The sequence below is a fragment of the Lonchura striata genome, chromosome 14 (assembly GCF_050655825.1).
Source record: "Lonchura striata isolate lonStrDom1 chromosome 14, ASM5065582v1, whole genome shotgun sequence".
Classification (NCBI taxonomy): Eukaryota; Metazoa; Chordata; class Aves; order Passeriformes; family Estrildidae; genus Lonchura; species Lonchura striata.
The window spans coordinates 391,283-414,249 of NC_140716.1; the positions used below are offsets into that span (position 1 = coordinate 391,283).

Here is a 22,967-nt window from a genome sequence, read left to right on the forward strand (position 1 = left end):
TAAGGTAGGTTGTCTGACCACACACTGGATAATCCTGGGAAGAAACACTGCTTAGAAATCCCTGACTCCTTTTACAGCTGCTGAAGTAACTTCTTGTTTCTACAAGATAAAAAACTAATCAATCACCAATAATAGCACTGTGTAAGTGAAAATTATGGTAATCTTTATTTCAGGTCTTGATTGCGCAGGTATAGAAACATACACCCCATGCCAGGGCTAAGCACACAAGACAACATCCCCCACCCCAAAAGAAGTAAGCTCTGGAAGCTGTGTGATAAATCACACACCTTCCTTTTGGACCTGACCTATATCCCACTTTCAGGTATGTCAGCACATTCCACATAACCTTTGTGCTTCCCAAGCAACACATAGCCAGGGCAATAACCACAAGAGCTGTACTAAGAACTCCTGCTTCCTGCAGCTGCTGCTCCCTTTTAGAGATTTCTCACAGCTGGAGACAGCAGCTTTGACTTTGTCTCTGTAGAGCTGTGGCTGCCACTGTTGGGTTCCAAACCCAACTGTGCCCAGGGGTCTCCACCATGTCCCAGCTGCCAATTCCAGGCAGGCGTAAATGACACAACCCAATGAATCATGGGTGACCTATAGCAGCCCTCACTTCAGTCAAGATTGAAATAACAAGCAAGAATTCAACTTGCCATACAGTTTATTTCCAAAGACTAGTTCAGTCTTGGCTAGGCTACCTCCATATAGCAGTTGTCCTCTTGGGAAAGGGTTTGCACAAAAGTTTCATTTTTTCCTTATTCTTCCTGCTGTTTCCCATTAACAGTTCCATTGGTCTTTTTTTTTTAACTGCAAGTGTCAGTCTGGAGTCCTCACTGTGAATGGTGTGAGAGTCGGAAGGATAGGAGTTACTCACAAAATGACAGGCTAGCACCTTGTCTGAGCCATGGAGCTCCAGGAGCTCTGCAGTTTTTCTGGCTAAGTTGGGCTACCAATACCATCCAGTGATGCTGGTAAGCTGATTGCTGAGTCACACCCCCTGCCCCCATTTGCATGCTTCAGCACCTCTTCACTTCCCCTTGCATCTTCAAGTTCCTTCAAGTGGTTGTGTGAGCGGCAGTGGAAGTCAGTATTTTAGCCTGTTATCATCACCCCCTTGCATTACTTTACCAGTAGGGTTAAAGCTTTTCCATTTTGTTGCCTTTCTAGCTCTTTCTCTGCTGTTTAAGTGCTCTGCTGTTTAAGTCTTGACATTTCATTTCTAACAAATGCAACAGCTGTTCATCTCTCCTGGTATTTTCCTCATTGCTATCACCATTCAGATCATAAGCGCTGTTGATACAAGGGCTGCCATCACTAGTCTGTGTGTCATTTTCACTAGATGCTAAACCTGGGACAATGGTGCAGTCAGAACCCTGAACAGTCAAACACACACTGTCCTTTATCCTTGGGTCCAATTCATAGATTGCAGTATCGGGAGGTGCTTCCCTCAGGTTGTTGCACAGATTAATGAAGGATTCGTATAGTGATGTAGACATAACCTCATTGTCACTGTCCCAGTATAGACAATTACATTTACCTACACTACCAAAAGGCTGATAGCCAGATGACTGAGGTGCAGTGGGGCAAGAAATTATATTTGCTTTCCTTTGAACATTTTGATATATTACTTGCTTACACATTTCTTCCTCTGAAAGAAAAGCTGAAGCACCTTCATTTGCATGTGTGGAGAAAGACAGAAAATCAGAATGTTCTGAACAGGTGTTTGGAAAATCAAGCTCAGTGCTGGGAGATCTGTAGTTGTTACAACACATCTGATTGCTAGCAGGCTGAGCACTTTGATCTCCGCAGCTGCATCCAGGTGTCTCTGACAACTGTCTCACAGGCAGTGAGGAAGGCACGCTTTCCAAGCCCAGAGTCCGGCTACTGTCAGCCATTGACTGAGACATGAGGGCACTGAAGCTCTTGTATGCAGAGCTGCTTGGTTCCTTGCATGCAGACAGAAGCATATTAAAGCTCTTGTAGGCAGAGCCACAGGGTTCCAGGGATGGAGACAAAAGGGTGTCACAGCTCTTGTAGGCAGAACCACAGAATCCCATGGATGCAGATACAAGGGTATCAAAACCCTTGTATGCAGGGCTGTCTATTCTGTCTGTTTTGGTTCCAAACAATGATTTATTTGTAGACTCCTGGATCAGGACACAAGAGTCAAGATCACTTGCAGAACTACATAGAAAAAGGCTTTGATGAACCATTTGTTGATGATCTCTTGCATCCAGAGAAGCAGAATTTATGCTGGAGCTCCGATAGCCAGATTCAAAGGATTCTTCTGATAGTTCTGACTCTTTGCTGGCTGTACTACAATTGTAGTCATCTTGAGAAGTTTTGGTGAAAAGGGGAGCTGTATGAGAAATATCACACGATTGTGGACTCTGGGCTGCACTTTCTTTTGGATTTTGCTGTGATGGATTTTCTGACCCAATGCTCTCTAAGGTTTTCCACTCTGCTGTGGGTATGTTTGGGCCTTTATTGTCTTGCATGCTATTTTCATTTGCCAGGAGTGCATCAAACATGCCAGCTAGTAACTCATTGTGTTCAGGGTGCTCTCTGAAAACACCAATGCTGCTCTCACAAGGCTCAAGCATGGTGATCTGGTTGCTAGTTTCTTCTTGGCTCTCAGTTTCACTGTCTGTTAAACATACACAAATTTCTATACACTCTTCAACTGGTATTGTGTCAGGGGTTAAAACTGCACAGCTGCCTTTTGGCAACCACTCTTCAGACTTGCTGTGGCAACTGCAAGATTTCTCAACATTTCTGATGTTATCTTTTCCCTTGAAGTTTTGGCTTGCCAAACTTTGAGCCAGGCAGTTCTTGCAACTTCTGTTTCTGGAAGTCAAAAGGAGAGGACAGTTATTGTTTATGGTACAGGAAATAATTTTATGCTGTAAAGCAGAGTGATTTTTTTTTTTTCAATCTTACTTACATTTGTCGTTCCAGATGACTTTGCTTTAAGTCCTGGAATGGGAACTTAATTTCATCAAAGTAGCACAAAACTGAAAACTAATAAAGATACAAATGAGATTGAGGACACATATGACTGTATTTAGCATCCATTATACTAGACAGACAATAGAATTTACTATTATGTTCTACTTCTGATGATCAGGAAAAGGTATTTTTTGCAAAGCTTTTAAATTACCTTGACATTTTTTACAACCAATTGGCTCTTTCCTGGATTTGGGATTTGATCCCACCATTCTTTCTTCATTCTGCAAGGGAAGAATGAAAATTACTTGTTTTGATTGTACTTGGGCATCAGCAACAGCAAGTGTTCATTTTGGGCATCTCCTGATTTTCATTAAACCAGTGCAAAGACATTTGTATGTTTGGTATGTGACTGCTCTGCACAACGACAGTCATCTGTTCTTCTAATCATGTTTAGAAGGATGTGTGAAATAGGATCTCATTGCCATTTAAAAATTTAACATTACCATTTAAAAATTTTTGAAAGAAATAAAGGTATTTAGCCAACATTACTTGAACTCCAGCAAAGACCAGGGTCTGATAATCCCTGACAACCCCTACTGCAATAAGCCTATTCTAGTAAGATTAATAAAACCATTCAGAAAATGACAGAGTTTATAAAACTGACTTGTGTTTATAGAATCTCTGCTCATAGACAGCTAGATAAAGGTGCTGAGAAAACCCAAAATATTAGATTTCTGTGCCTCCAGAGATTTGTCTAACCAATAGCAATACTGATATGTGTATAAACTGTTACTCTATACTCTGTAACAAGCAGGATACCTACTTGGTGAAACAGAAGTAACAAATGATGAATCCTGCCATGATCAGTACACAGGATGTGGGCACAGCCATCTGCAGAATGTCTTCAGCCTTCACCTGGTAATCTGTTAAACAAGCAAATGTTTACATGTGAATGTGCATGAAAATGCAAGTACTGATAATACCAAATTGTTTGCTGCTCTTCTGCAACTCAAAAAAATGCTCTTTTAGTGGATGTAAAATAAAGCTTCCAGCATGTTAACAACAGACTCCCACAGCTGCCAGCAGCAATGGTGTGCAGTGTGTCAGAGACCTGGCACAGGTAGTGTGCTCAGCCACTGGGTGTGGCAGGAGCTGGGAGAGCCAGTGTGCACTGTCACCCCTCAGGGACAAGGGCTATCACACAGCACCTAAAATGGCATTATCATTGTCACTGTAGTGCAGCTGTTTCTTGTTCTCTCTGCTGCTCTTCAGGGGTTTTTATAAACCCTCCTACCTCTATTAAAATACTGCTTTATTTGCAGCATTTATATATATTTCATTTATACTCACTTGCTCTCACATCAATGTTGCTGTTTAGCTCAAACACCTCTTCAACTTCCCTGCTGTCTATTTCATGAAACATTTATAGAGAATAAACAGATTTCTTTCAGCCTCTTTTTCACAAGGCTAAGCAATCCAACCTCCCTTGGTCTTCTCTTCCTTAGTTTCCCAAAGATTTCCCTATGTTTAGTATCTTTGAAAGCCTTTATTGATGTATTCACATTACATTCAAAATGATGATGAGTCCATAACTCTCCTCCAAGAGAGCAGCAGAGTATGCAAGACTATATACCATCCTTTTACAAAGCTGATACTTCTGACACTATTACCATAGTGAAATTCAACTTCTTCACTCCATTCACTCCAGTAGGCTGGGTAGTCCACATAGTTACACCTGAGACTTGCAACGTAATCATAGCCTCTCTTCAAGGAGCTTGCAGCAATCTCAAAGCTGTTTGCCTGGTAGTTAATTGCTTTTACAGAAATCTGAAAAGAAAGTGAGAAAGTTCTCTGATTTCTTTACAGGGTGAAGGGTTAGTGACAGCAACTACATACCAATAGCGTTATGTGTTTCAGTGACCTTTCACAAATGAACAAATGAATGACTATGTATGATACTGCAATTCATGTCATCAGCAGGTGGCATTTTTTACCCGCCACATGCATGTTCTTCTGCTACCAGAAGCAGCCCAGCCCAGAATTGCTGGATTATTCAGAACTCACCTGCCCCACAGAGTCATCAACCTCCAGATTCTTGATGTCAAGGGGCAAATGAAGTTCAGGGAATAGAAGCATTGAATTTTCGATCTCTGTCTTGTCTATTGCAAGCAGCAGACCATTTTGGGGTGGCAGTCAGAAGAGTTTCAATTCTTTGACACCCAGCTGAACCATCTTGGGGGCAAAGTGAACTGTGGCAAAGTGAACTGTGTGTAATCAGGATCACTGTGCTCTGGCTGGCCCTTATATTAATGAAGTGACTTTCAAGAGGACTTTTTAAACCTTAAAGCTCCAGAGACAGAAAATGAAGAGTCTGGGTGTCTCTTACCTCTGTTGGGTGCTGCTTCCTCCAGTATTTCACTTCATAGATGACTGGCTGTCCAGAGAGAAAGGATGGATGAGAGTAGCTCTCCTCCCAACTCAGATTGAAATTACCATTTTCAGCTTTCTCAATGGCAAGATTTTTGGGGGATCTCGGCTTAACTGTGTGTTAAAAAATACAGAACAGGGTAATGGGAGAGCACTGATAGAGAGAAGCATTCACCAGAGATCAGAATATCATCGCAGTCAATACACTTAGCCTTTTTCACTATGCTGTAGCACAAGAATAGAGAGGCCAAACCTGAGCAACTCGAGGGTATTTATTAAGCACTGATTCCTCAAGCTGGCTGAACCAATTGCAAGCACGGTCTTTTGGTGCACAGGATGCAGCTTTCAGCCTGGAGAAGCAGGAACAACTGTGCCTTGACAGAAGCAGCTGTGAGGCTGGGTGGACACAGAGCTCCAACATCACAGCCAAGCTGTCCTGGCTCCCTGTCTCTTGAAAATCAATGTGGACTTCTGCTTACTTGGCAGATAAGCAGCAGCATCAATCAAATATTCTGAAGAGAACCAGCTCTTTGGCCTGCCTAAGGTATGAAAATGGTTTCTCTGAGTGTTTAAGGTGACAGGTGTTACCAACAAGCACACTGTTCTGACCAAACTGGGGGTCTAGGCAGAGACAAACTGTGTCTACACTCTGTCCTGTTTAGGAGCAGTCTCTTCAACTTTTTTTATGTTAAAATCCAACATCAATTACCGTAAAAAAATCTTCTGCTGATGTGACATGGTTCAACTAGCATGAAAAATCAGAGTATGACAGAGACAGGAATGGGAAGAATTTCAGTAGGGATAGCGTAGTTTATTTCTAGAAACTGAAAGTAGCATGATGCCTCTTCATCTTGTAAGCCACAAGTAAAATGCACTAAAGATAATCTGAGTCTCCAAACTCCTTCTGGCTTGCAACTGAGAGGGTACAGCTAGAGGAACAATCACTCCCTGCTTCCCCATTACTTACATTAATTCCTTAAGAATCTAATCCAGAATCAGGTTTCTAAAACAAATGGATTTTGCATTTAAGCTACCATGACATTTGGCACCTCTAACAAGCAAAAACTGTTCTGGGGATATGAATGAGAAGTTAGCCAGGATTGCAAAGCCTGGAAACAGATGTGACAGTGACAAAGTAAACAAGTTCTTACCAACAAGGGCTGGTGTTACACTGTAATTCCATGATTCAGTGCCATTGAACTGTAGGGCTAGAATATACGTGAGGCCTAATACAAAATATTCTGGATATATTGTACAAGTGCACCTTAAACTGTCTTTTTCATTCTCAGGAACACACGTGTTTCTAAAAAAATAGGCACAAAATTATGTGATGGTTAAGAGAATGTGACACACTATTGATTGAAAAGATGATCAAGTTTCCCAACATGTGTAACTAATCAGAACTGAGACAAGTCAGTTCCCAGAAATGTTTCCAAAACAAAACAGAGATCCCCAAACAACCCACCCTCCCCAGCCACCCCCTGGATATCTGTATCACACTAAAAACCTGACAGAAAGGTCAAGGATTGATCCCAAATACAACACTTTGTCACACTTCAGCTTCTAAAGGAACATACTAACATCTTGTTAGTAGAGGAACAGGTTTACTGCCGTGTATCAGCAAGGTTATTTGAATGTTGGTGTGGTGAAATCATGCAGCAAGGGACAGAAGAACCCAGATGCATCTTCTTGTGTAAGAGATGATGACTGGCCCTGCTTAGAACAGGGACAACAGTCTGTACCTGAACATGGAGCTACACTGTATGGAGAAACAATCACCTGGCCTTCAGTGGAAAGCATCTTTCACACATTCTATAGACCAGTGAACCAAGAAAGATTTCTCATGAAGAAGGTAAAATTTTGCACAAAGTTAAGGTTCTGTAAACTTCTAAGAGCCCTACCACTCCTACCAGTAGGACTTGATCCCTCCTCTGTCCTAAGAGAGCAGAAAGTTCTACAGAAGAGTAGACCACTGGACTGAGGGTGCTGTTAATTGCAAAAACCCATTTTACTTAAAAGGAAATAATCCATTTTACTTTAAGAGGAATAATCCAAAGTACATTTTGTCCCAGACACCCATGGTAGAGGGAGGGAATTAAAGCCAACAGTGGCTATAGGATATATGAAACTCTAACAATGGCAGTGCAACATCTTATTAAACACTTACGAAACAGAAGAAGTTTCCTTGCTGTAGCAGAGCACAAATTCTTTGGAGCAATTGGTTTGTGCAGGCACCTTCCAGCGACAAACCAGCTCTTTGTCATAGTCAGTGAAGCATGCAAATTCTTGTATGTGTCCTGCAGCCAAAACTAGGGGAAAACAGCATACAATGAGAAGCAAGAGAATCAGAAAACTATATTGGATTAAGCAGAAATACTAACTTTTCCATCTAAACAGAGCTACCACACCTCTACAAATTAAGTGAAAACACTTATTTTTTGTGTCTGGGTAAATGGAAAGAGGGGCACTCAGACTGTCTTCACCTTTCTGGAGACAATGTCTAAGGTCTTGGACGGGAAGAGTCTGCAGTAGTAATACTGAGATAGAACATTTCAGCCAATATAGACTTCCAAGAACAGAAAATCCAATTGCAATAACTCTGTTTAAAACACATCAGCATTAAATTACAAAACAGCACCATCCCACCTGTTAAATACAAAAGCTTCAAAACCCAAAAATGCAGACAATTAACAGAGTCAGACCAGGACAACAACTTACAGTCATGACTCACGTCTTACCTACAACTAAGGCAAAAGGTTCTAAGCTTCCCAAATGCATGGGGGAGCATGTTCCCAGAGCAGCTCCCCAGTGCCTAGAAGATCTCTCTGCCACAGTCTTTCTTTGTATATACCTTTACTTCATTTCACTCAGTACTTCTGTCTTCTCATCATTGTTATGAGAGCATTCAAGACTGAGGAGAGATGGAGTCATACTGAGCCAGGCTCCGAGGAGGTACACAAAAGCCCAGAGTCTCTGCACTCCAGTGTTCAAGTTTATAACTATTTTCACTGGCAGTATTTTACCAAAAAATAGAATATACTGGTCAAAATATCTTTGATAAAACTGGAAGTGGAAATAGAATCCAATATCTTTGGTAGAACTGGAAGTGGAAAGAGAATCCACAATCCTCAGTACCCCTTCCAGCCTCACTTTCCTTTATTTCAATGTACTCCACAAGAGTGATACACAGAACAGAAAAGAAGAAGCTAGGTGACAGTAAGGCCATGTTATTTGGACTAACAGTGTGCCAAACCTGATACTGGACCCTGGAATGCGACCATAAGAAAATAGCTAGAAATAGTTAATACTTTTATCATGCAATACAATTATTTGCCTTTTCTGATGTTTGACTTCTTTTTTACAGATAAATAATAACAGTATCTCCCTTTTCTTGCACAACCTGTACAAATATAAATTCTTTTCTGCTTTACATGTCAATCTCCTGTAAAAAAATTAAAATACCTGTTTTTCTGAATCCTATTAAGATTATCTGAGAATTTCCAAAGGGATCCCGCTAGAACGTTTTCTGCAGCAATTATACAAGACCAAATTTTGTGAACTTGGCCATTTACATTGCAAATTCAAGACTCATTTGCCAATTATTCACATCCTGCAAGGTCTTTGTCCTTCAGCCACTTCTGCTTCACAGGCTTATTCCTTCCAACAGGTCCCTAAATTTCAGAGTATTCCTCCCACACCTTTTTTGCTGAAAGTACCAAATTTCATTTTATCTTCCCTGCATTTCTATTTTTCTATAGTCCACTTGTGTTATTTACTATGATCCAACTTCTGCATACTCTGATACAGTACAGGATCTGCAAATGTAAAATGTGATCGTCAGATACCTTTTAGTGGATATGATATACAGCACAATGGGATCTATAAAATTTGGATTCTAAGTTGTCTGGTATATTGACTGCTTATAAACCTAGAACTGACTGTGATTCATGGTTTCATTAGTGTTCAAATACTTTAAAAATGTTTTGGTTTATTTACTAAGGCTAAATATTTAACCTGCAGGTAAGAATTATTGCCGTTATGTCCTTTCTGGATGGCAGTACCAGGTTCCTTTTTTTTCTGCATGATACCCAATTCTTTAACACTCATCAAAAAAACAGCAAGTCAAACTCCCGCAACACTTTAACAGTCATACTGCTTTTTATTTCACAATAATCATTACCCTGTTGATGTTGTCTATATTTGGTTGTCATTTGTAATTTTATTGATAGTTTCCTTTTCTCACTTTAAAATGTACTTTTAACAGAAGTACTATCAAGTTAAGGCCCTTAAAGATGCATGACATTATTTTTAATCTGTTAACCATCTTGCACTTTTAAGAATATTTCAATTAAATGAAGCTCTTCCTGTTGTGTTAAGCTATGATGACTAACAGTTTTACTTTATTTTGCCATTCAGTGCTGTCATGTCTTTTCAGAACTCTAATTTATATTCTCTGCTCTTTTTCTGTTACCTTCTCACTTTTTCATCTCTGGTACACCGTATTTTTTTCAAAAAGCTCAGATATTTGAGAATTTCCTTTTGAAACCATATACAGTAAAGGGTTTGTTTTTACTTTGTATAGTCAAAAGAGAGAATTTAAATACTGAATTTCTTTTTTAATCCTCAAAGAGTACACAATGCTGAACAAACTTAAAATGCATAGTTAACTAGGCAAACAAACCCAAACAAAACACAATGAAATTAAACTTTGATAAAGATCATTTAGGGAAATGAAAAGGTGGGATTACCTAGACCAGACAATTCTGTCAATGTGTTCTTGCAAACCTTGATCCTTCTCATTAATTCAAATTGCACTATTTCATCCTATGTAAGACAGTAGCTAATAAACCTTCTTTTTTAGAGATAGAGTACTTTAAATTGCTTTTTAACTATTTTTGTTTGTTTTATAAAACAAAATGAGATTAAGAAATTATAGACTACTGTGGAACTAGTTAAAAAAAATACAGAAAGCAAAGAGTGAGATTCATTTTCCAGAAAATAAAAACTCAATATTGAAAACCATTACTATATATATATCTCATTAGTATTTTTAATCAAACATCATAAAAGATGCAATGAAAACAACCCATGTTTATGGGTATAGGAAGTCAGCTTCTGCCAAATGAGCTTCATGAATTAACCCTTAAGGAACCAGCAGCACTCAGCCTCGATGCGTCTGCAGGCCGGCAGAACGGTGGAGAGGGACACGCAAGAGATCCATCCGTGCCCTATCTGCCCCTGGCAGGGCAAGTCAGAGCTGCTGTGTCCCACAGACAGGCCTGCCCAATCTGCCCTGGTCCAGGCAAGCAGGCAGGCACTCAGCAAGCCGTGCTTTCCAGGTAGTCACTCTGCAGCCTGCGGATAGCGCAGCCCGGCAGCAGCTCTGCAGCAAACCGCAGCAGCCAGGGCATGCCGGAGCTTCCTGCACAGCTGCCACCTGGCTCACAGGCAGGCGTCCAGTGCAGATCAGATACTGGGGAATCAGGAGCTGGCTTTCCAAACCTGCTTCTCCTTTCTGCAAATTCCTAGTTTTTCTTGTCCAGATAGAAAAGGTCAATGTAGAGATTAAAAAAAAAAAATACAAGATTTTTTTCTAGTACAGGGATACTTCTGACATTTGAAGTTACAAATTTTATAGTAGTTCATTAGTGGTAACAGCGTTACCTAGTGGTCATGGAAAAATGCTATCAAGAAAAATTTCACCATAATAATTTATATTATTGACAAACATACCTTCATTTGTTGCATATGAAAAGAAAAGGATCCACAGGGGATATGGTGCAGCTCTTCGGAGTCTTGCCATTATTGACAATGGTCAGGTTCAGCAGGAAAAACTGTGCTGCAATTCTGCCAACAGGAAACACAATAAGGTGACATCCTTGTCTCAGTTAAGGTAAAGGTGTAATTTTTCCTACCACTCTGCTAGATGTTAGAATTCAGACTCCCTGCTGTACCTGTTTCCCACCTTTGGCCCCTAAAATTACCTCATGAAACATGATATGTAGAAGAATAAGGAGAACACAAATGAGCTAGAAAACTTTTCTGCAAAATTTTAATTACAGAGGATACAGAACTGTCATTGGCAGTGGAGCTACTCTCTTTAGCTACTAGAAAAGAAAGGTTGCTAATATGTAAAGGGCAAAAAAGGGCAAGCACTAGACCAAAATCAGTGACATTGTCACCAAAGCCCTGTGATTCCACTCAGATAAGTAAAAGAATTTATGAATGAAGTGTTTAATCTAAAATGTTTTCTCCAAGTCTTATCACCAGTACCTTGATAATCTGAGTATCACCTCTTTAAAAAGAAATTTTAGCAAAGAACTCTGAGCACTGCTCCAAAAGATTGCAGATTCATTAAAATATTAATTATTTAAAAGTTGTAAAACACATACCTAATCATGATATAACCAGAACAACTTTGGAGAAGGAAAATAATGCAGCTTTTATGTCCCTAAGCATAGCAAAACTGTCTAGGTAAATTGAAAACAGATGAAATAATTAATTTCAGACTTAAAAATAGCAAGTGTCCCCAAGATGTTTTACCAATATAGTTACTTAATGTGTAAGACAAGGCTACCGGCTTTCATATCACTACAAATGGATATGATGCATTTAAAAGTCTGGTAAATTTGTAAGTGAAGTCATGCTAATATGCTTTTGGCTTTACTTTCAGTATAAAGAGGGATAAAATTTGTTCAGCAGCGACACAACCCTTTGGTTCCTTCCTCTCATGCTTTTGGAATTTTCTAACTTTCATATCTGGACAGAGTATTCTTGCTGCCTGCAAGTTTCAGCTGTTCTGTTTATACCTGTAGGGTTCCCAGGTAGTACACTAGTTTTTATTTCAAGGAGAGGAGAGAAGACTCCTTCAGCAGGTGAATGGTGTTCTGCATAAGATTGGTCAGATTATGAAGTAGAAAAGACCACTGAAAGGTATTTGTGGATGGTGGTTCAATACTCTCTTCCCCAAACCAACCATGCAGCAGAATTACATTACACATGTCTGACAGAGGTGAGTCAGTCTGTCTGAAAATATCCATCTTAGAAGTTAAGGGATAAGGACATTTATAGTAAAAATGTAGCGGACCCTGACTCAGGGAAGAAATGATGATGTCTGGCTCCAGATCAGAAGGCTGAAGGATAGCTTTATTAAAACTATATATATTACATTAATACACAATTTAAAGAGATACTATACTATTCTACATACTTATTTTTTACTCACCTATTTAACTACAAACTTGTGACTCTCTGCTGAGAGCCACAGCTGGATCCCATTGGTCACTGAACCCAAACAACTTTCACCAGAATCCAACCCAGCAATCACTGCAGGTAAAGATCTCCATACCATATTCCACATGGGGAAAACAAAGGAGCAGAGATGATTGTTTTCTCTTCTCTCTGTGCTTCTCCTGAGAGACAGAATTATGTCTCTGTCCAGAGAATGTGAATGTCACAGACATTGTTAGTCAAAATAGAAGATCAAAATGGCAACTCTTCTGTGACCTTCTCTGGGGCAGCTACTGCTCATCTAGTAATAAAGAACAAACTTGAAAGACAAATTTCTCATAAGAGCTTGAGAAAACTATTACTCAAGAGCTGAATTTTTTTCATATTCTGAGAAGACATGAAATGTGGCTAAGCACAGTAATACATTTTTTTTTTTAAAGAACACAAGCACCTTTGCTGTTGCTCAGAAGAAAAGGGCCAACTGCTCTGGCATTCAAAACAAAATCCTTCATTTCCCTTTTTCCTGGAATTCTCAAGAGAGAAAGCATTTACTTTCCACTGTTAGGTAATATTGCCACATGACTGGCGTTCCAAGAAACTCTTGGAACACTTAGAATTTTGGCGAAGAATCCTAAACCACGTAAGCATGTTAAGCAGATGGCAGACCAAAACCATCTTCTCATGGAAAAATGGATCTGCACATGTGGATGAAAATGGAATTAAGCCAGAACTTTAATAAAACTGCAAAAGGAGAAAGTTTTAAAATACCCACAGCTCTTCTGCCTGTTACCTCTTAAGTTTTTCATTATACCAGACAATGAAATACCAATCTTAAAAAAAAGTATGTAACACAAATAGACAATCCTAAAATTGCAGCCAACCTAGTAACTCTGATAAATTTGAGAAAAGTAAATTGTAAAGATATAAGTCACTTCCTCAAACTAGGAAAGAAATCTCTGTTGGTGTTAGAAGCAGATCTACATAGCCACTGGCACAAGCTACATACTTTGATCACTTAACCTTTCTGTTTCTTGAAAAAAATACTATATTATTAGAAATATTCACTATCAAGAAAAACGGTAGTAACTTTTGGTCTGGTCTTCTAAGGAAATTAGGGTCACATTCCATTAACAGCTATAATCTGCAAAATTGTTATGTGCAAAGAGTAACTCCTGCCCAAATCAAGAGGTCATATTAAACAAGAGTGCTTAATGCACCGTTGCTGCAAGTGTACAGATGAAGCATCATTCCCTGTTTAAAACTGCCTCTTTTTAAAACTGATGCGCAACTTGTCTTACTCTCTATAGAGTTTAAATCACTGACTATAGACGCTGAATAAAACGAGACAAGCGATACACAGCAAAGCAGAAGTTTCACCAATAGATTCTGCATCAAACCTTGACAAGAAATCCGTACAGAGCGTAATGCCTTGTGAGGAAAAACCGCTCCGTTCCGGGTGCTCAGCAAGAACCGGCCCGAAGCTCCGCAGGGCTCACGGGGGCGCAGCCCGAGCCCGGGCTGGCCCGGCCGGGAGCGGCTCCGCTCGCCAACGCGGGCCCGGGACATGCGCGGCTGCTGCGCCCACGGGCAGCACGTCCGGCAGGAACAGCGCTTCGGAGAACTACACCTTTCTGCGTAAAACTCTGTAAAACTCGCGTTTAACAGCCGCAAGGAAAGAGAAGCGATTCTGGCCGCGGGTTCCAGCCGGAGCCGCCGCACGGGACGGGGCCAGGGACATACGGCCGGCAGCTCCGGAGAGAGCACAGACCTTCCGCCCTTCCCAGAACCGGCGCGGAGGAAAACACAGACCACACAAACGCACGCCAAGCGCAAGTAACGAGAAGGAGCCGGTCCTGACACCAGGACGAAGGGGCCGCAGGACGTACCTTGTGTCTACCGGCCCCCGCTGGGAACCTGGGCACTCGGGACCCCGGACTCCGCGCTGCGCGGGGCGCGGCCCGCCGCCTTCCGCCCCCACACGCCGCCCGTCCTTCCGTCGGGTGAGGGCGGGGCGGGGCGGGGCGGGCCGGGCCGGGGCGGGGCGGAGCGGGCCCGGGGCGGGGCGGGGCGGGCCCGGGGCGGGGCGGGGCGGGGCCGGGCCGGGGCGGGGCGGGGCGGGGCGGAGCGGGCCCGGGGCGGGGCGGGGCGGGCCCGGGGCGGGCCCGGGGCCGGCGCGGGGCGGCGCGGGGCGGGGCGGGGCGGGGCCTTCCGCCTTCCGCCCCCACACGCCGCCCGTCCTTCCGTCCGGCGCGGGCGGGCCCGGCGCGGGGCGCGCGCAGCCGTCGCTGAGCCGGCGGGCGTGGGCAGGTGCGGGGGTCGCTGAGCGGTGGCACTGCGGTGGGAGCCCCGGAGAGCCCCGGTGGGTCCCGGTGGGGCCGCGGGCCAGCGGGCCGGGCGGCTTTCCGTGGCACTGCCTCCGTGGGCTGCGGCTGGGCCGAGGCCGCGTGGGCCGTGAAGCGGCGAGGTCAGAGCTCAGCCAGAAGCGGGCAGTCGGCCGGTGCAGCGGTCAGGGAATTTCCTGAGCTGCCTTTAAGTACTTCAGGCGTTCTTCGAAACCTGTAGAGGATTGTTTTTCTGTGCAAAGTCACCCGCTCTGACTGACTGTGCTCAGATCAGGCTGTGTGGGGAGCAGGAGCTTTGTCTAAGGGGGAATGACAGGCGGTGTTGTGTTTGTCACCCAGCGCTGTTCTTTTCAGGTTTGCAAATCCCGCTGGGGAGTGAGTGTAAGGTTACTGGGGCGTTGTAGCGGGGAGTGGGCCGCGGGCCGCTCTCCTGCTCCAGTTCCTGGCGAGTCAAAGCGGCCCGATACAGTTCGCTCAGCAACATGCTGAGCAGCTTCGATGAAAACCGCGCCGCATAGAGAAGATCGAGGTCGAAGTTTAGAGGCTCAGTGACCACCAGGGGTGCCTAAAGACCCTCCAGGAGCACCGTCTGAGACTAACTGTGCAGACTCAAGCGGCTTCTGTGTGTATAACCTTGAGCCAATTATGCACGTTAAGCAGCAGTCATTCCCCTGTGTATCCAGTGCTGCAGTAGAGTATTCCTTGCTTGTTAATACTACATTGGTCTTAAGAAGAAGTTTTATTCTCGATTTTGGGTGACAACGACACAATGCCTATGTTGTTTTTTCTGGAGCTAAAACTAGTTGGACTTCATCTCTTCCACCCTTCCAGAACCTCAGAGCTGGTCACCCTCTGCATTCTGAGGACAACCTTGGGATCTGCTTTTTTTTGCCCTCATTCAATGTAATAGATTTTAATTGAAATCTTGTGTATACTTGGACTGTTGTATTCTCAATTTGCATTAACATGTGCATTAATTCCAGCTTAAACCTCCTGCAGCACTTGAAGCCTGGTGAAACACTGTGATGGCAGCTCAGATGACCAATGCTCATCGACGGTTCTTGCAGGCTCTGATGTCTAATGGGATAACAGAAGGATCAGAGGCCAAAAAATTACACCAGCACTGCTGTGAAACTGACAAAGGTGTGTCTGTCTTAGTGATGAAAGAACTGGGATTTTTTCCTGGTGCATCTTGAAAACAATTTGATTTCTGAAGGGCATGCACCAGCTAAAAAAAGTTTAAGAACTGTAAAGATATGAGTCTTCCCTTTCTTTCCTGAAAGATAAAATAATATAGCAACAAGCAAACTAATTTCTAATCAGGCCAGATTTGTATATAGTACTTCTTATTTTATCAAGGTTGTTGTTTATAGGTTATACATATAAATGATTTTCAAAAAATAATTTTTGACACTGGATATACTTCACTATAGTGAATGCTTTTATGTAAATGCACTTCAGTTATTTCTCCCCCGTGTTGTGGGAGAAGTGACTGCTGCAAAAACATTTCTGTGAGGATGAGATGAGGTTTCCTGCTGAATTGCTGTGCTTTTTTTCCCATCTCACCTGCACTGTATTGTCCATTCCAAGTCCTGGAAGCTGTGTTCCTACCAGGCTTAGGAGTGTCCCTGTGCCATGTCTACTCACTCTGCAGGGACTCTTCTGATTTTCTGTGAATTTGTACCCAAAGATGTAAGGTCAGAATGAAGTAGTCTATTTGTACATCTCCTGAGTCAGGAACTGTAACTTGACCTACTTCTTAAATGCTAAAATTGTGAAGTGTAACTTCGGGTGTTCTCTAACCCCTGTCCATTTTTTATGGAGAATATTTATCCCTTTTTTTTCCACATAAGATCTACTCAAGCAGCCACTTAACATTAAAATGTAACATTAAAGTGTTAAAACTGTTGTACAAAAGAGTATTCTGGTACCTTTCATCTCTTACCCTCTCTCACTAAAGCTACCTGGCTGCTGTGTGCAGTGTTTCCTGCTGACAGGGGCCAAGCAGGTGGTAAAATTATGCTTAATTTTGTACTTACTTTAGTAATGTTCTTGCTGTTCGTTGACTTTGTTCACTGAAGGAATCTTGTATATGAGAATCAGGAACTCCTGAGAGGAGCATCCTATGAGTGCTGTGCAGTTTGGGAGTGAGACCTTGCCCCAGTGCTCTTACATGAGCGAGGGACTCCTCTGACTGAGAACAGGATTAATTTCATGATAACTGGTTGGATTTTTAAGACATGAATCATTTATCTAAAATTATGAGCTGTTACTTTGTGGCAGCAGCTCTCTGATCACAGAGAGCAACAGGCAACTTTCCCAGAATGATGCCTGGGAAAGGCTGTGATAAGATCAGAGAAAAGAATGAGAAACAATTCTTATCTTAACTTGCTGCACCTGGTATTGTGAGTATGTGGAATGTGTTGTGGAGATTTATTTACCAAAGGGTGGTTTCTTAATTAGCCAGTAGTGATGGTGTTTTAATTAGAGGGCCAATTAGGTCTACCTGTAGTGAACTATAGTATCAAAAAAGCAATAGGTTTCTTGATAAAGAAACCATCAGCCTTCTGTAAATGCATGGAGTCTGTGTAACTTATTACGTGGCCAGGGGCCTGCTGTAACATTACTTAGCTCTGGAGTTTATTTTAGCCTGATGAAGGCAAGCAGGAGTGTTGCCACTGACAAAGTCTTGTTTTGGGCAGATGTGAGGGTTGTGCTGGTGGTGTGCAGGCATAAACCATTGTATACTCTTCCATAGAATGACTGAAAGTCCATTCTAATTATGTCTATTATAAAACTGCTGCTAGTATTTGCTTGATTTGTAGAAAACTACTCAAGATATTTCTTGTGTTTCTACAACACTAGAATTTTAGGTTTTCTGATATGTAATTTGAGCACTTATGTGCCATTAATTTGTGAAACAGAGCATACAGAAACAAGAAATCCCTTGTGTATAAAGGAATTCAAGTCAGTGTATTTTTCTATTGTGCATAATATTTTTCCCAATCATATTTTATTTTCAGTTCAGCTTAGTTCAGGTCACTGTAATTACTGAATTAGTGCTATGGCTTCCCTGCAACAAGGCAGACTTTCTGCACTCTGTCAACTGATTTTTAAGGAGCTGAGCATCTCTGAAGGCCACGAGACAGCAGCGCAAGGAAATGATATGTCTGCTAAATAGAACAGTTTGAATTCATGTTTGAATTCTGCCTCAGTTTTAGCACTCTTACCTGGGAAAAAAATGCTTCACATAAAAAGATCTGCCTGATGTGTGTGTAGTTGTTTGACTTTTCTCTGTATGTTTTTTCTCTGTATGACTTTGTTCATTCATTTTCAGTTTACTATGCACACGATAAACTGGACGATTTCATCAGCACTATTAACAGCCACCTGCAGCCTTTGTTTATGCAGATCCGGAAAGGAATATCAGAAGATGATGGGAGAGCACATTATGCTGTAGTAGGTACCTGCTGTGCTGTGTTCACATGGGGCTGGCAGTGGCTGCAGGAGCTGCTGGGAGGATAAACTGTCACAGCCCAGGTGTATGGGAATAGGACATGGCAGCAAGGATGACAGCAGTGTTGGAGTTACTTGGCATAAACATTGCTTAAGTGCTGAAGTGAGATTTCTTTTCCACAGGAGACTTTCTTTCCTGAGACAGATTTTTAAACTAGAAAACACAGAGAGCTGTCCAACATCAGTTTTCTTTTTCTCCTACTCAAAAAGCAACCTAGCATGAAGGGGTTGCTGAGGAGTAGCCTGTAAGTTGTTTCCCCAGGTGATCTGCAATGTGCATGTCAGAGGTTATTTAGTAATTTCAGAAGATCATACAGAAGATATTCTAACATTAGCTGCTGCTTTTAACCTTTCCTTTTTCTACTAAGTTGAGCTAATAATTAATAATAGTAGCACATGCAATAAGAATAGAAAACATGGGCAAGTGGTTTTCATAGTGAAAAAAACTGTGACAGATAACAAAGTTCCTGTTGCTGTTTAGTACCAGACCTATCTAACACCTGTGATGTGTCAGCTCTGCTGCAGCACTCTGTGTCAGTTCTGGGAGCTTGTGTTGTAGAATGACTTTGCCTGGGCAGAGGAAGCTCTGGAGAATTTGTGGCTGGAAGATGAGGGATTGTAAAGAAAGAACTTGAATACCATCAAGTACCCCACAAAGAACTAACATTTATGTTAATTGTAAGATGATGTATTCTTAATAACCTCAGGGGTTTTTTTACAGTTTCTGGTATGAAACTACATCGGCACTTTATATCAGTTTATTTTTTTGTAGGTGAATTTGGCAGAAACTGAAGTAACTAAAATGGCATCTGACTATACAGAAAGTGAATTGGAATTATTCAGAAAAACAGTAAGTATGTCAGTTATCACTTAGTAAATCATATTATTTGTGAAGCTCTCATCTAAAAATGAATGGAAATAGAGATGTGGTTGAAGAAGTAGTTGCCATTTTACCTAAATTTATGTGAGATCAAATGGGTGGGGTGGGCAGAGTTGAAAGTATGTGTAAGTGATGATTTGCTGTTGTAAGTCAGTTATAGGTAAGGCAAAATCAGCACCATGGAAGGGCTCCCTGGGTTAGGAACAGGACATGCCTACTTTAAGTAATACAGGCAACTTTCTTCATGATTTTCAGTCATGACTGCTGAGTTTTTCACTGGCTTCAGTAGTTCAGTAATATACAGTAGTTTTTAATGCCAGTAACATACAAAATTAATTTGCTGATTTGCATTTAAACATTGGTCTATGGTTATTGAGGTTTTTCCTCAAAAGATCTTTGACAAAGAGCAGATAAAAAGAAATGGATCTGTCACCACCAAGTGTGGCCAGGGGTCCCTGAATGCAGCTTCGTGTAGACAGTGTGTATATTTCTATTTGTGGAAATGTTTTCTTGGCAAAGATTAAAACTGTCAAGAGGACAAAAGGCATATCAGCATATTAAGGTGTGTCTGCCTAATTGGAGTGTTTCTGATACTTGGTAATGTTTCTTCCTGTAGATGGACCTAATAATTTTATCAGAAAACGGCTTTGCCTCATCTACAGATATTTTAAACTTGGCTGACCAACTTAAGACAAAGAAAATGAAGAAAAAGGAAGCAGAACAAGTGCTGAAAGTTTTTGTGGAGGATAAGTGGCTCTCTGAGGTAACTGCATTCAAGTGTCCTTAGTTCAGTGGGTCCAGCTGCCATGTTCTTACGGGTGTGGTAGCTGAGACTAGAGCTCTTCTTGCATGAATGATGGCAAAAATGGTCTTATGGCACTCATGCTTATTGCTGCTCCAGTGATTTTTGCACAAAAGGAAGTAGACTGAAATGGAAAAACTCCTTGGGTAGGTCTGTACAGGACCATATGGTTTCGGTTTCTTGTACCTGCGTCAGGTGGGTGTGTGTGTCCAGTCCTGCCCAGTGATGCACAGACACAACAACACAGCATCCTTTGTACACAACATCACAGCATCCTTCAACGTGGAACAAGAGCTGGGGAAAGCTCTTAAGAGTGACCTGTACTGTTAGTTGCATTTAGAATTTCCTGAAAAGGAGTAAGGCCAAACATGTTGAAAACTCCTGTACCAGAAATGCATGGGCCACTGTGCACATGGTTACACCTGTTTTATTTCATGAGGGAGCAGTGGTGATGAACTCACAATGTTGACCATGGTGGACTGACCATGTGGATACTGCAGTTGCTTGCTAAGTGAGACCTTAATCCCTTTTCCTGCTGGAGTCATTGCATCATAGATCTTCAACCTGCTACCACACAGTTACTTACATGTTGAGTTGATTTGGCGGATATTTCCAAAGATACATCAAGCAGGAAATGCCTAGATTTTATTGAAAGCTAGGAAAATTTCCTCTAAAATGCTTTTTGGGCGGATCCAAAACAGCATGTCTCTATTAAGGAGCACATGCTTGCTCATCTGTGCTTTCCAAGGACTAGATCTCTGTAAAAGTTGTGGAATTTTTATTCTCCTCCTCTAAACAAAGGAGTTCTGCTATTTCAAAAGTGTTCTGGCATTGCATTGTACTAGCATGTTGGTTTCATGACAGTAGAAAAAAGTAGCTTGTTAACAGGCAGTTAGCAAAGTCAAAAAAGGTAAAAGAAATTAAAATAAACTCCTCATCTCGTTTCCTTAGAAAAATGGAGAATATACTCTGCATACTCGTTGCATAATTGAGATGGAACAGTACATTCTCAGCAACTACCAGGACGTGGCAAGGAAATGTAACATCTGTCGCAGCCTCGCCATCCAGGTAACATGTTTTATCACCTCAGTCAATGGACTTGCATGGACATAGCTGAGGTTTGTGATGCTTTCCCTTGGGTATAATCTTGGTCTTGTAATCTGGTCATGGTGCATTTTGTAAATTTTTATTTTTCCATTTTAGGCATTTTATCTTCTGTCTTAAGAAATAAAATTGTCTTGGAGTAGTGTCTCCAAGTATAAAATTGGAAAAGTGCACTCCTGCAATGAGGAACAGGGTTGTGCTGTCTGGCTTTCCAAACCAGCATGTTAGAGATGAACTTCTGATGCTGAAATAGGTTTAGCAGTGAGGTGTTACCAGTGTCCTCTTCAGGCCTTGCCAATAGACATCAATAGTGTGCCACATTCTTTCTTGGTCCTGGGATTTTAGTTCAGGAATTGCTTGTGTTTGGACCTCAGAACATGTGTGCTATATAGAGCATGCTAAAGCACTGTGTTTTGATAGCTGGGATGTTAGCAGTTCCATCTTGCTGAAGTAGTTACAGCCTGGATTTGTATTCCAAAACTGCTAAATTTTCTTGCTGTTTGAGCCTGCATCTTCTGATCTGCACAACTAACATGCTTCCATGTTACTTTTTCCCACCCTGATTAGTCTCCTTTATTGCACTGAAATGGTTGTCTTTCAAGCTAAATTTTGTCCATATAGGGAAATAGTATTTCCTAGTTTACAGAAAAAGATCTACTTTAACCAATTTACCAGCTTTGACTGTTGAGTGTGTCTACCACCCATATTGTGGGAACCATTCTTTGGAACAAAGCGTTACATATCTGCTGCACTTCATAACCACTTTCTCTTAAATTGAAAGACTGTTTAGAATGATTTTATGGATCAACACTCCTGATTTCAGAGCCAAGTATGTGAATCCTGTGGAATTGGAATGCACTTACCTTGTGTCAGAAAGTACTTCAGAGGCCAGACTGAACCCCGCTGTCCCGAGTGTAATGAATTCTGGTCTTGTGATACCCCAGGTACTAAGCAAGGTATATTTAAAAAACTGAATGCAATAACACTAGGAAATGGGCTGTGATACTCAGTGGCTTTGCCTGTAGTATTTATAATTGTGAGTATCAGCTATTTCTGACTTCAGTGGTATGTTTCAGACACTAAACCACACACAGGCAGCACTGAGCCCCCACAGTACCCAAAGAATGCCACAGGGGCATTAGCAGATCCTGTGCATATTTTTTTTAACTATCTTTAGGAGGTGGGGGAGGAGGGAAAGAATAGAGGCACACACAGCCCATGATGCTAAAGCTTCTGGAAATACCCAGCTTCTTAGAATCTCTATGGAATTCCTCCATTGGTCCAGGGAAATTGGACATGGTGAACAGCAACAAAAGAATATACAAAGCATTTTAGAAAAGATGGCTATACAATATTATCTTTTCTCTTTGTGTTGTCCATTAACCTTCCTTTTGTTTTCTTTACAGGTGTGAGTCGGATGGGCTCCCAGACTTAACACAGAGCTCCACTCTTGGCCCTAGATGATGCCAGTAAAACTAGATGTCAGTGACATCTGTTTGCCCCCCACTCTGGCAGAACAGCCAGACTGTGTTGTATTCATTAGTAACAGTACTCAGTGTACTAATTTTCTACAGTTCTAAGAATCTTACAATAAAATGATCATTGATGTTCCTGTTCATAGTAATGCCTGCACAGCTTTCTTGGAGGCTGTTTTGTGTTATTAATTCTCCATATTCATGGGCTGGGACTCTCAGTACATGTTTGGGGATGAAAG

At 41.7% G+C, this 22,967-nt stretch overlaps 2 protein-coding genes across 14 annotated transcripts; one reads left to right on the plus strand and one right to left on the minus strand.

Annotated features, from left to right (window-relative positions):
- Positions 1-142: 142 nt before the first annotated feature.
- IL4R (interleukin 4 receptor) lies at positions 143-14,607 on the minus strand. Its single transcript, XM_021543830.4, is given in 14 exon segments — positions 143-740; positions 743-946; positions 949-1,095; positions 1,097-1,189; positions 1,191-2,850; positions 2,948-3,024; positions 3,164-3,233; positions 3,776-3,875; positions 4,623-4,779; positions 5,339-5,493; positions 6,531-6,682; positions 7,547-7,688; positions 11,113-11,226; positions 14,496-14,607. Coding segments are annotated over 13 exon segments (3,075 nt in total). The 5' UTR covers positions 11,183-11,226; positions 14,496-14,607; the 3' UTR covers positions 143-692.
- A 225-nt stretch (positions 14,608-14,832) lies between these two features.
- NSMCE1 (NSE1 component of SMC5/6 complex) lies at positions 14,833-22,877 on the plus strand. 13 transcript variants are annotated; one of them, XM_085591929.1, is made up of 9 exons: positions 14,833-14,968; positions 15,783-15,854; positions 15,935-16,094; positions 18,289-18,410; positions 19,240-19,317; positions 19,964-20,110; positions 21,101-21,217; positions 22,077-22,209; positions 22,660-22,877. In XM_085591929.1, the coding sequence occupies exons 3-9, from the start codon at positions 15,977-15,979 to the stop codon at positions 22,686-22,688; spliced, it is 744 nt and encodes a 247-aa protein (XP_085448055.1). In that variant the 5' UTR covers positions 14,833-14,968; positions 15,783-15,854; positions 15,935-15,976; the 3' UTR covers positions 22,689-22,877. The 13 variants fall into 13 exon arrangements, with proteins under 13 accessions (XP_085448055.1, XP_085448061.1, XP_085448056.1 ...); XM_085591935.1 differs by having other exon boundaries at positions 22,077-22,197; XM_085591930.1 differs by having other exon boundaries at positions 15,951-16,094.
- The last annotated feature ends 90 nt before the right edge of the window (positions 22,878-22,967 follow it).

Coding starts and splice junctions, on each gene's coding strand:
- NSMCE1 (XM_085591927.1), top strand. CDS start 15,977: ATGGCAGCTCAGATGACCAATGCTCATCGACGGTTCTTGCAGGCTCTG. Junction 19,318..19,963: donor TGGAATTATTCAGAAAAACA/GTAAGTATGTCA, acceptor TTCTTCCTGTAG/ATGGACCTAATAATTTTATC. Junction 22,210..22,659: donor TACCCCAGGTACTAAGCAAG/GTATATTTAAAA, acceptor TTTTCTTTACAG/GTGTGAGTCGGATGGGCTCC.